This window comes from Felis catus, chromosome E2, assembly GCF_018350175.1.
Source record: "Felis catus isolate Fca126 chromosome E2, F.catus_Fca126_mat1.0, whole genome shotgun sequence".
NCBI classification, from domain to species: domain Eukaryota; kingdom Metazoa; phylum Chordata; class Mammalia; order Carnivora; family Felidae; genus Felis; species Felis catus.
The window spans coordinates 54,692,098-54,704,726 of NC_058382.1; the positions used below are offsets into that span (position 1 = coordinate 54,692,098).

A 12,629-nucleotide genomic window follows, 5' to 3' on the forward strand; every position below is an offset into this window, starting at 1 on the left:
CGAAACAAGGCAGCCACCAATATTAATGCGACAGGGAAGGGAACAGAAACCCAAGACCAGAAATTGTCTCACACACGTTAGCAGCAGCTGGGATTAGAACCTGAGCTCCTGGACATGCCATTTTATATGGCGGCACAGCACAATGTCTGAGGCCTCAGAGGACTGTTGAGTGTGAAACTTTCCCTCACTGGGGCAGAATTGGGCCAGGGACAGGGCTGGCCCCTCTTGGCCCCACCCCAGCCAGGGCTTCCAGCAATGCTGAGCATGCACAGGACTGGGTTCAGAACCTCTAGCTCCCCACAGGGTAGAACTGCAGATGTTTAGGGTTAGGAAAGGGGCTTACGAGCCTCCATTATTTCCCTGGGGATTCATGTTGAACTGAAGACCCCTGTAAGAAGCCCCCAACCCACTGAGGATCTGGAAATTCTGGATCATTCTGGGGGCACCCAGCAGAGCAGAATGGAGCTTACCCCAGGCCCAGTAGGACTTGGAAATGTTATGAATTGAGTTCAGCTGCCATCAGGCTGGGGCGGTTCGGCTGTCCTAGAGGATGCAGAGTATAGTGCCTTCATGCCATGTAATCTGCCAGGGGCTTGAGGGCCTCAGCTTTTATGCCAGACAGTCCTGGCTTGTGTCACCATGTTGCCACTCACAAGCTGTGTGTCTTGGGCGCTGCCACTATACCTCTCTGAGCCTCAGCTGCTTTGTCCATGAAAACAAAATAACAGTTACCTAGCTCGACACTGTCCAATAGAAATACAGTGTGAGCCACCCATGGGTATGTTCTAAGAGCCACATTGAAACATTAATACATAAAATTAATTTTAATAATTTATTTTCTTTAACCCAATATATCCAAAATACTTTCATTTCAACATGTAATCAATATTTAAAAATTAGTGAGATAGTTTATGTCTTTTAGGAGAGGTTGGTGAGGGGCGGATGAAATCTTCAAAATCCCACATGTGTTTTAATTAACAGCATATCTTAAGACCTGCCACATTTCAAGTGCCCAATAGCTCATGTGGCAAGTGGCTGTTCTGCCGGATAGCATAGATCTAGTTGATAGGGTTTGTAGTGAGGATTAAATGAGATTATATGTGAAAGCTGCTTGGCTGGACTGTTATGAATATTGCTACTATTATTTTTTATTATTCTTGCCAACAGAAAACATTCCCACATCCATGCGAACATCTTTTTCACATCATTACCAACTCCTTGGACAGTGACCCAGGAGAGATTCTACACAGAGCGAAGCCATAAGGACCCAGCTCTTCAAGACTGTTCATGTGGCCTCCATAGTGAGAAAACCTGTGCATGCCATTTCTGTACGTATGCCCCTTTGTACTGTGGCTCTGCCATTTCTGCCATCAACAGGTGGAGTCTGTTTCTCCACCTGTTGAGCCTGGGTGTGGCCATGGAACTTGCTTTGGCCAATGAGACATTAGAAAATGTGATACAAGTAGAGATTTTAAAAATGCTTGCACAGTAGGCCTTGTTCTCAGTTGCTGCTAGAAACCCTCTGCCACCATGCCAGTGAGGCTAGACTAGCCTGTTGGGTGATTATTATGCAATACATGCCCCTAGCCAACACTCAGCTGACCACCAGACATATACGTGAGGACTTCTGAGGCCATCCGCCCCCAGCAAGGCTGGCCCAGATAAGCAAAGCCACCTAGCTGACCCAAAGAACCATGAGGAATAATAAATATTATTGTAAGCTACTAAGTTTGGGGATGTTTTGTTATGCAGCAGAAGCTGACTGATACATCCTGACTCAAGGCTCAGAGATTCCTCTTACCTGGGAGGGTAGTAGGGATCAAAAGTGTGGCCATCTCCTGTACTAATTATACACGAAAGGTTTCCAATGTAGGGAGAGAGGAGCCATGCCAGGGAGATGGTGACATTGTCAAAGGTGAAACTCTCGTTGGACACCATCAGCTGTAGGCCTGCAGATCAAAAAGGAAAATGCTATATGCCATCACAAAGCAAAATTGCATGCTTCTGTTTAAAACATACTCTCTTCTATCCACCTGTCCTTTATCTTTAGGTGGGGCTTTTAAAATTTTTATAATTTTATTTTTACTTTTTTTAATGTTTATTTATTTTTGAAAAAGAGAGAGAGAGAGAGGCAGGAGAGGGGAGGGGCAGAGAAAGAGGGAGACACAGAAGCTGAAGCAGGCTCCAGGCTCTGAACAGTCAGTACAGAGCCCGACGTGGGGCTCGAACCCATAAACTATGAAATCATAACCTGAGCCAAAGTTGGACGCTTAAATGACTGAGCCACCCAGGCACCCCTGTTTTTACTTTTTAAAGTTCTTTTAAATTTTATCTTTCGTTCATAGGTAATACATGCCAAGGTACAGAATTTGAAATGTATAAAGGGTATAGAGTGAGAAGAAAGCCTCCCTCCCCTGTCATCCTGCAGTGTCCCCAGAGGCAATCATTGTTACCAGTATCCAGGGTCACCTTCCAGAGATACCTACACATTCTAAGACATACATACTTTTCTGTTCTTACAAATGGTTCATGCTGTGTTCACTATTTGGCATCTTCCTTTTTTTTTTTTTTTTCACCTAGTATATGTTGGAGATGGTTCTGTATGAACTCAGAAGTGCCTTGTTCTTTTTTTTTTTTTTTTAATTTTTTAACGTTTATTTGTTTTTGAGAGAGATAGACAGAGCGTGAGCAGGAAAAGGGCAGAGAGAGAGAGAGGGAGACACAGAATCCGAAGCAGGTTCCAAGCTCTGAGCTGTCAGCACAGAGCCCCATGTGGGGCTCGAACCCACGAACTGTGAGATCATGACCTGAGCTGAAGTCACACACCCCACCAACTGAGCCACCCAGGTGCCTTTGCCTTGTTCTTTTTAATAGTTGCACAATGTACTCTAATTTATTTAACCAGGATTCTATTGATTGTCTAAATGTATTTCATCATGTTTAAAAAGACCAAAAAGCCAAGCACCTTTAGGAGGATCTACTTGGCTAAGGTGGCCAAAAATTCATCGTAAGCCATTTCGTGCACATTACATTTTACAAAACCTGAGCTTTCAAAACTGTTATGGAGGATGGGGAGGGGCATAGAATTTGCTGAGGCTTCCCACAGCCCCCGGCTAATTTGCGCAGCAGAATCTTTCAGCTTCTGAGCACAAATGAAGAAGGAAAAGATAGAAGAAGCTGAATGCACATCAAAAGGACTTTCCAGAGCTAGTCGGAAAGTCTTCGTGGTCCTGATTTATAGCTGCCTGAGGACACGCAGACAGCAGCGAGGCCTTTCTGGGCACTGTGGTGGTGGGGGGGGGGGGGGCGGGGGGGCACGGGGTGGGGGGACTGCCGGATAGAATCTCTCCCTTTACAAGTCAGAAACACTGTGATTAGAGCACACTGGTTCACATGGGGGCAGGATATTTGAAATCAAAATTGGGGCAGAAAATTTGGTCCGGGGTCACCAGACCAATACACCCCCTGGCCTAAGCGATGCATTTGTCCAATGACAGCCACACTGAGACTGGCAGGTCTCCAAAGGGCACCCTTTGTCCATTAGCAAAACCACCAACCGGAAAGCACTGCCAAAACACGTGGCCTCTTCTTCCCAGAAAGTAGAATGAAGACGTCCCGCTCCCTCTTACTCCACCCAGGCATCTCCAAGACACTAATGGCGCTGGTGAAACTTGTCCCCTTCTCTCTGTAGTACCCCCCCTTCTACACCCACGGACCCTGCTGTCCTGGATCGTCCCTGGGGACCCCAACATTCCCTGACTCGCTCTTCCCCTTATGAGCTCCCTGCACCATCATTCATGTTCTCGGTGGAAAGTGTGTTGTGACCGATTCCCTGGACGGTGGCAGAACGTTGCCTTAGGGGGAAGCAGAGCTCTCATACACGGTTAGTAGGCGTGCAAATCAGCGCGGCCCCTTTGGAGTGTAATTTAGCAGCATCTTTGAACATTTAAGCTGCACATACCCTGTGACCCAGCATTCCCTGTACTAGGGACCTCTCCTCTAAACAGAATCCGGCACATGTCAAGATATACGCACGAGAATGAGTGCTGCAGGGTGCACCTAACAACAGAAAATCTAAGCAGCCTAAATGTCCGTCAACAGGGGACTGGTTCAATAAATTTTGACATGATCTTATGATGGGATGCTATGCAGTCATTAAAAGAATAAGGTAGTGACTGGGAGAGATGTCCAGAATATATTATTAAGTAAAAAAAAAAAAAAATTGAGCTGTAAACTAATATGTTTTAAATGATTATAACTTATGTATATACACTCATACACAGCCATGTCTGAAAACAGTTTAAAAAGCAGGGAAGAGGGGCACCCAGGTGGCCTAGTCACTTAAACATCCAGCTCTTATCTCGGCTCAGGTCACGATCTCACGTTTCATGAGATCAAGTCCCATGTTGGGCTCTGTGCTGACAGCTCGGAGCCTGCTTGGCATTCTCTCTCTCCCCCCCTCTCTCTCTACCCCTTCCCCACTCATTCTCTCTCTTTGTCCCTCTCATAAATAAATAAACATTAAAAAAAATCAAGAGCAGGGAAGAACTTACAGTAAACATTTAGCAGTGGTTTCCTTAGGAGGAGTAGGACCGGAGAATTGAAGGGAGGAATTCTTCTTTCTTGATTTATGACAGTTTTATAAATTGTGATTATACATGTTACTTTTAGATCTTTCAAGTTTTTAAAAGTTCATGTGTGATCTAAAATGCAGCCTACGGGCAGGGCAGGGCGGTGGCCCAGGTGGGTGTGGGGTCGGGGAGTGAGACATCTTTTGGCTTTCTTCTGTCAAGCAATGCTGGCCTTATCTGATGTGTTTGTTGGGCCACTCCAGGAAACTGAACTTCTGGCTTGATGGCTCATTTCTGCGACAGGAGCCTCAGACTCTTTACCCCAAGAGGCTAAGCTGGGTGGGGAGGTCAGGCTGCAGGGCACGAGTGGTGGGTGAGGAAGTCTTAGTACACAGATCGACGCCCAGGGGTGTCTGCTCCCAGTGCTCCAAGTGGGGCTGGACCTGGTGTGGAAATCGGGAATTCCCATGGCTAGGCAAGCTGGGGACTCACCTTCCTGGCACTCGTACTGCACCCACAGGTAGCTGCCCTGGGTGGGGCACGGGTCTCCGAAGTAGGTCCCATCTGCGGCCACCTGGCACACCTGCAGCCCCTGGCACTGGCCTGGGAAGTGCCCGAATCCCAGAAGGAGCAGGAACAGCAGGAAGGACAGAAAGGGACAGGTTCAGACAGAGATGAATGGCCTCTCATTCATTCATTCACCCACCTTCCACCCCACAAATATCTGCTGGTGTCCACTGAAGACCAGGCAGGGGCCGAGGTCCTAGGGGGAGAGAGAAGTAGGATTCTTTCCCTCGAGCAGCTCAGGGGCCGGCACAGGGGTTCTCAAATCTTAGAATATGCCAGAATCTTCTGGAAGGCTCTGGAAGATAGAGATTTCCAGGTCTCACCCCCAGTGCTTCTGATTCAGTGGGTGTAGATGTCAGTTTAAGAATTTCCTTAGAATTTCCAGGGGCACCTGGGTGGCTCAGTTGGTTAAGCATCTGACTTCAGCTCAGGTCATGATCTCACAGTTAGTGAGTTCAAGCCCCAAATCGGTCTTACTGCTGTCAATATAGAGCCTGATTCAGATCCTCTGTCCCCCTTTCTCTGCCTGTCCCCTGCTGACTGACACACTCTATCTCTCTCTCTCTCTTTCCTTCCCTCACTCCCTCCCTCTCTCAAAAATGAGTAAACATTTATAAAAAACTGTTTACTTTTCGAACAAGCTCCCAAGTGATGTTGATGCTGCTGGCCCTGGCACCCCACTTTGAGAACCACTGGTTCAGTAGCATCCAGTCACATGGCCTGAAGTAGGAACTTTGGTCCTGAGAACTGGCAAAGAAGGAAAAGATGAGGAATCCCGTCCAGGTGCCCACAGGAAGGAGAAGTGTGGAGAGCCCAGGCCAGAAACTTCAGGTCACCTGCCGTCTCTCCTTCCTGCCCATGCAGATGAGTTACATGCCTACACAGAAACCTGGGAGGAGCGACAGGTGGGTGAGGTGCCCCAGGATGTAGGAATGAGTTCCCATTTCCTGCTGGCTGTCAGCTGGATCCGCCCTTAGCTCTTAGAGGCCATTTTCCAGTCCTTGCGCGTGGCCCTCCATTGTTATCTCAGAGCCAGCAGTAGGGTATCAGACCTGTCTCACACTTAAACTCTGATTTCTCCATTGGCCACATCTCTTTTCTGCCTTTGGCCAGAGAAGGTTCTTTGCTTTTAACGGATCATGTGGTTAAATTGTGCCCACTTGGATAATCCAGATTAGGAACTACATCTGCAAAGCCCCTTTGCCATGCAAATTAACACATTCACAGGCAAGGTATCTCATCACACCCAGAGCCCCAGGGATTAGGATGGCAAATCTTGGGGGCCATACTTCTGCCTTCCCCAGACAGGAAGACATAAGAGGGCAGAGGGCTTTTTATCCTGTGTTTTCATCCTCTCTCTGACTGCAGCTCCCTCTGAATAGGCCCTCCCTCATGGACCTCGCTCCCACAGGGCAGCCTCCACCATGATTCTAGCACTTGTGGGATGGCCCTCACTTCTGGTTTTGGTGAGACCATCCACTCAGGTTGTCCCTCTGGCCCTTAGGGGTAGTGGTGACTTTCTGTGGCTGCTTGTGTCAGGGTGGTATCATTATCCCCTGTTTGACTTCTCAGCACTTCCATGACTGGGCAACCAGCTCCCTGCATTAAATTCCCTCTGTTGAAAGACCTAACATGATTTCTGTTTTCCTAATGGGACTCAGCTTGATATACCCCTCAGAGTTCTTTGCCCCTACTATGTGCATCCACAGCCGTATACTTCACCGTCCAAGAGAATAGGAGCATTTTGTTTTGTTTTTGTTCACTGCTGTATCTCCAGCACACAGAACAGTACCCAGCACCTAGCAGGTACAAAATGAGTTTTGCATGAGTAAATCCAAAGCACCTTTGCTCTCCTCTGTTATGGCATGGAGCACAGTGCTAGGCCGTTGCTTGTATTCATTATCTGTCTCCCCATTAGACTGCAAGCTCTTTGAAAAACAAACTGTTTGATTCATCCCTTTATCCACAGAGCCCAGGATAGAGCATGGCATGAGATTGGGCTGAACGAATGTTTACTGACCAACTGGCTGAATGAATGAGTGAGCCTGCCACTTAGATACAAATGGATCCCCCCAGACCCTGCCCACATCTGTTCCTCTGACCTCTCCCAAGAGGATGCAGGGTTCCCCTCCAATTGCTCTCGGGTGTGTGGCTGCAAGGTTTGGAAACTTGCATCTGGGCCTTTGGGGAAATAGACCACTCAGCCCCCTCCACGCCTCCATGAGGGAGGCACACCTGTCAGCCCATCCAGCCCAGGCCTTTCCCGCTCAGAGGGGCCACAGCCTCAGGAAGGCCAGAGCAACAAGGAGAGTGAATGGGAGTCACATGGCTGATGTCAGTATTTCCTTCCCCCACACCTGCCCTGGGGGGCCAGGGACAATGCAGGCCAGATGTGGTGGGGAGAACAGTATTTCCTTCCCCCACACCTGCTCCCAGGGGACCAGGGACAGTGCAGGCCAGACGTGGGGGGAGAAGAGCAAGTCGCTCTCCAGGCAGAGGGAGCATCTTCCCCAAGTCGGGGATGAGGCCGCTTGGCAGGTTCTGAGAATACAGGGCATTTCTCCTGGAATCTTCACAGGGCCTTTGGGTGGAGGCAGAGGCCCTCAGGGAATTGCCGAGAGACGTATGTGGGGAGACTCAGCCTGAGGCCCCAGAGCTCCCAGCTTGGGCACAGACTATTGTGTCCTCACTTGGCCAAGAAAGCAACAGACCGTCTGCCTTCCTGGGACCCTGCAGGCCCGACACTAATAACCACAGCAGAGAGGAGGGGAATCCCTACGTCCTGGACAATAAAGGTTTCTAAGACCTTTGTGTCCCCCAGGAGGGTGCAGGGAGCCCCTGTAATTTCTGAAACTGAGCCCTTGTCACCAGGCAAATGCAGCTCACAGGCAGATTTAATGTGATTTAGAGAAACAAGGCCATAGAGAAACTCTCCCACATGGACAAGAGTTGCCACCACGATCGTGTGTTTCAGCATTATTCACAATAGCCAGGGATTAGGACACAACCCATTCAACTCTCAACAGAGAAAGAGACGAATTATGGTGTAGTTATACAATAGATGAAACGAACTGGTATGTGTATCACAGTGGATAATACAAAGTTCAAAGTCACGTCATTTGTGTAATGAGGAGACATTAAGCGAATATGGAATAATGTCATCAGGATTTAGCAACAATGGGTAGGAGGTCTATGGGAATTCACCGAAATATTTTTTTAAGTTTATTTATTTTGAGAGAGAGAGCGAGAGCACATGTACACACACACGCACATACACACACACACACACGTGTGTGAGTGGGGGAGGGGCAGAGAGAAAGAATGTCAGTCAGGCTTCTCAGGGTCTGCCCAGAGCCTAATGCAGGGCTCAAACCCATGAACCGTGAGATCATGACCTGAGCTGAAACCAAGAGTAGGGTGCTCAACTAACTGAGCTACCCCGGTACCCCAAAATGCTTTTATTGTCTATATGTTTGGAGTATTTAGAAATTTTTAAAAATTAAATAAGAAAAAGCGGGATGCCTGGGTAGCTCAGTCAGTTCAACATCTGATTCTTGATTTCCACTCAGGTCATGATCTCATGATTCATGAGTTTGAGCCTCAAGTCAGGCTCTGCCTTGACAATACAGAGCCTGCTGAGGATTCTCTGTCTCCCTCTCTCTCTGCTCATTCGTACACATTCTGTCTCTCTCAAAAATAAAATAAACAATTTTTTTTTTAAGAAAGGTGGGGTGCCTGGGGGCTCAGGTGGTTAAGCATCCAACTTTGGCTCAGGTCATGATGGTTTTTAAGTTTGAGCCCCACATAGGACTCTCTGCTGCCAGTGCAGAGCCTGCTTTGGATCCTCTGTTCACCTCTCTCTCCCCCTCCCCAGCTCATTCTCTCTCTCTCTCTCTCTCTCTCTCTCAAAAATAAAATACACATTTAAAAAAAAAAAAAAAAGCAAGCAAGCAAGCAATGTTTCTTGCGACCGAGTGGAGTGGGGAGCAGAATGCCCCCCTGGCCCGCAGGGGAGGGTGTGGCATTGGGTGAGGAGGCGAGCCCTGGCCCCCTTGCTTCCCTGCATGGTGCTGTGGGCAGAGACGGCCCCATTTTCCTAATGTTGGAGGCCCAAGTTCAGATGTGAAGATGGTTCAAGCCTTCCAAAACCTTTGCTAGGCATGGGGCACCATGAGCTGCCTTGCCCCCACAGCCAGAGCTGTCCTTGGGGCCTACCTGCCACTTCGTCCTTGACGCTGAGCCAGCCGCATCCCTCCTCCAGGTCTGAGGGCCGCGCAGCATCCTGGATGCAGTAATGGGGAGTTTGGCGCCCGTAGAAGGCATCCTGGATCTGGATGACCTCCCCTGAGCCACAGTGCATGGTGGCATTGAGGCCGTCACAAGCCAGACTCTGGCCAACGCCTGTGACAAAGGGAAGGTGACGCTTAGGGGGGATCATGGTCACGGTTGGGCAAGTGCCTGGTTGACGGGGAGGGGAAGGGTGTCGGGGGTGAGGGCTGAGGTGGAGGGACCCGGCAGGAGTGAGAAATAGACGGGGGCGGGTGTGGGAGTGGCTCTGGAGCCAGACTGCCTGGGCTCAGGTGCCACCAGCCACACGCTGGCTGTGTGCTCTGCAAATGCCTTAGCTTCTCTGTGCCCCTCAGCACAGGGGAGTGTCCATATTGCACCCCCACAGGGTCTTTAAGAGGATTACATGAGTTTATACGTGCAGAGTAAGAGCTGTAAGTGGCAACTTGAGTCTTTTCTGAAAACAATGCCTGGTTCGTCACAGATGCTAAACAAGCACCTGTTGAATGAATGAGTGACTTGGGTGCATCTTCCTACCAATCCTAGAAGCTGGGCGACTATCCTCCCCAGTAGGAACATCAGGCTCAGGGGGGCCGCTGTGCTGAGACACCTTCCCCCACCCCACCGCCTCCAGCCCGGCTTCTGGCGTGTGGTCTACATTCAGTGAATGTTTGTTGGAAAACAATGACTTGGCTCAGGTGAGCAGAGCCGGAAAGGAAACTCTGGATCCAAACTCCAGCCCATCTGCCTGGTGGGAACACCACAGGGTAGAGGATGAGACCAAAAATCTGTGTTAGTTTCCTACAGCTGCTCTCTGTACAAATGACCACCAAATTCATGGCTGAAAACAGTACAAATCTATCATCCTCTAGTTATAAAGGTCACAAGTCCAAAATGGGTCTTCCTGGGCTAGTATCAAGGTGTGGACTTGATTTCTTCTGCCTGCTCTCGAGCCTTTTCCAGAGGAGCTACATTTGTTGGACTGTGCCCCCTTCTTCCATTTCCAAAGCTGACAGCAGCCAGCATCTGCCAGTCTCTCTCTGACCAAACCTGGGTTCAGGTCTTACCATGGTCACTTCCCAGCTGTGTGGTCTTGGGCAAGGAGCTTACCCTTTCTGAGCCCCACTGTTCTTAGCTTTATCATAGGCCTCGCCTCAAACAGCAGAGGTGCTTCTATTATGAATAAACGCACACGAGTCTGTTCCTGGAAGTGCTGCTTGGTGCATGTTACCTGTTCATGATGTGACCTTGTACCAGTGGCTCCAAGGCCCTGGGGCTGACAGATTCTGAGACAGGCTCTTGAGTTGGGGTGCACAAGGGGGCGAGGCACTGGGGAGCTGTGATAAAAAGAGGGGGAAGTTGTATGACCCATAGGTCCCCGAAGCTCCAAGTTTCCAAAATCGGCCAGGCTGGAGAAGTGAACCCTACATGGCACCTGTTTAAAACCAGACAGGGGAAAGGAGGCAGGGGGCCTGTAAGTGCCCAAATCCAGAATGGGCCCCAGGAGCTGGGGTTCTTCACTGAGGGGCTTGGGGATAGGGAAGGGGCTGAGCCCAGGAAGCCTGGAAGCTTCCCTTAAGCCTGGCTTGAAAGTCAGGGGAACATGGGGTAGCTCAGTTCCAAGACCAGGCCCCTATGCCAGGGTCCCTGAATGGCAGGCAGGACCCATCGTGGGGCCATGGGTCACTCATGCCGGGGCTCTTACACGGAGTCCCCAGGGAGGAGTTCCCAGGGCACAAAGGGGGTCAACCATGGACAGCATCTGGAAAGGACACAAGAACGGAGTGTGGGGACGTTCAGGAGTCAGGGAGGGTGAGCACCGGAGGCTCAGACCCGGCCGGCCAGGGCGGTAGGCATCAAGGGTGAGTGAGACCAACCTCCTGGGACCACGTCTCCTTTTAGGAAGACTGGAAAGGAGAGTAAGTAGGGCTGGGTATTTGCCCCCAGATGCAGGTGTCTGAGAGGAAAAGAGGGATGCAGGGGAAGCTGGTAGGTAAGTGGACAGGGAGTCGGGGTTGGGAGCTGGGGAGATGAAACAAACACAGACACAGAGACAGGCGGGCATTTAAGGAGACGTGGAGACAGAGAGACCCAGGGACACCTGGAAAGAAATAGAAACAGAGACACATAGAGGGGCACAGAGAGACAGAAGGAGGGAGACCCCACAACAGAGGCCAGCTCACCAAACTCGCAGATGAAGGCAGACGGCTGCGTGCAGTTGTCTGAGGCCACCCACCCAAAGGAAGCGTCTCTCCCGATGTAACCACAGGCGTCGGGGGCAGGAGAGGCCTGCCCTCCGCGCCAGTGGCTGTAGCTCACATTTGAGGTGTCCAGCCAGGTCCCCAGCCCTGGGATGGGAACACAAGCACCAGGACTTACAAACGCTGCTCTGACCCTTTTTATGCACAGGGCTTGCCTCAGCTCAGCTCCTGGTGCTGCAGGAGGTGCCCGGTTAAGACCGACAGGCTGACCGCCTCTCTTTCCCGTGCCAACGAAGGGGCATTGCTAGCTGTTACCTTTCAACACCCAGATGTAAGAATTCAACCTAGAAACCGGGGCGCCAAGTCAGGGAGCCCAGACAAAATAGTTTCATTAAGGACATGATGCTTCTAGCTCTGTCTTACCGTCACCTAGAAAAGAACACAGAAGTGTGCCTCGGGACATTCGAAGGTGTTCCTGAGAGCAGCAGGGGCCCTTGTCAAATATATTTGGGCACACTCACTTAAAATGGAAATTTTCCTTATGTCCAGAACTCCTCAGCCCCATGAACACACTGATGTGACTCTTGAAGAAGTGTGTGTGTGTGTGTGTGTGTGTGTGTGTGTGTGTGTGTGTGTGTGTGTGTGTAATACAAAGGCATTTCAAGGACACTCGAAATCTAGAAAACACTAAAAGTCAAATATTTAAAGACTCAAAAGTGTATTTATTCATTTTTTAAAATACATACGAATGGTTAAAAAATTTTTAGAGTGAAAAGGGGCATAAAATGAAAACATCACCCCCCTCCCAACCTATGGGTTACTCCCATTACTCTTAACGTGTCTTGTGAATTGTTCCAGACTGAGTTTTATCCCTATATCAGCATCTATGAGTGCCTGAAATCTACACAAATGCCATCATACTCCACATGACACTCTGCTTCTTCTTCAATAACATTAAATATTGGGGGTTGTTACATGTCAGCCTACACAGATCTGCCTCATT

At 49.5% G+C, this 12,629-nt stretch overlaps 2 protein-coding genes across 3 annotated transcripts in view; one reads left to right on the top strand and one right to left on the bottom strand.

Moving 5' to 3' along the window:
• Positions 1-12,629, bottom strand: part of PKD1L2 (polycystin 1 like 2) — a 95,452-nt gene that overhangs the window by 81,322 nt on the left and 1,501 nt on the right. The window contains exons 2-5 of the mRNA XM_045046016.1: positions 11,609-11,773; positions 9,354-9,539; positions 5,064-5,174; positions 1,802-1,949 (exon numbers count right to left, since the gene is read on the bottom strand). Coding sequence (XP_044901951.1) covers positions 1,802-1,949; positions 5,064-5,174; positions 9,354-9,539; positions 11,609-11,773 — 610 coding nt within the window. The remainder of the gene's footprint in view (positions 1-1,801; positions 1,950-5,063; positions 5,175-9,353; positions 9,540-11,608; positions 11,774-12,629) is intronic.
• BCO1 (beta-carotene oxygenase 1) overlaps positions 1-12,629 on the top strand; it is a 94,343-nt gene that overhangs the window by 22,042 nt on the left and 59,672 nt on the right. For both annotated transcript variants that reach the window (XM_045046012.1, XM_045046013.1), the window contains exon 8: positions 1,168-1,328. The gene's annotated coding sequence lies outside the window, so the exon portion shown is untranslated. The remainder of the gene's footprint in view (positions 1-1,167; positions 1,329-12,629) is intronic.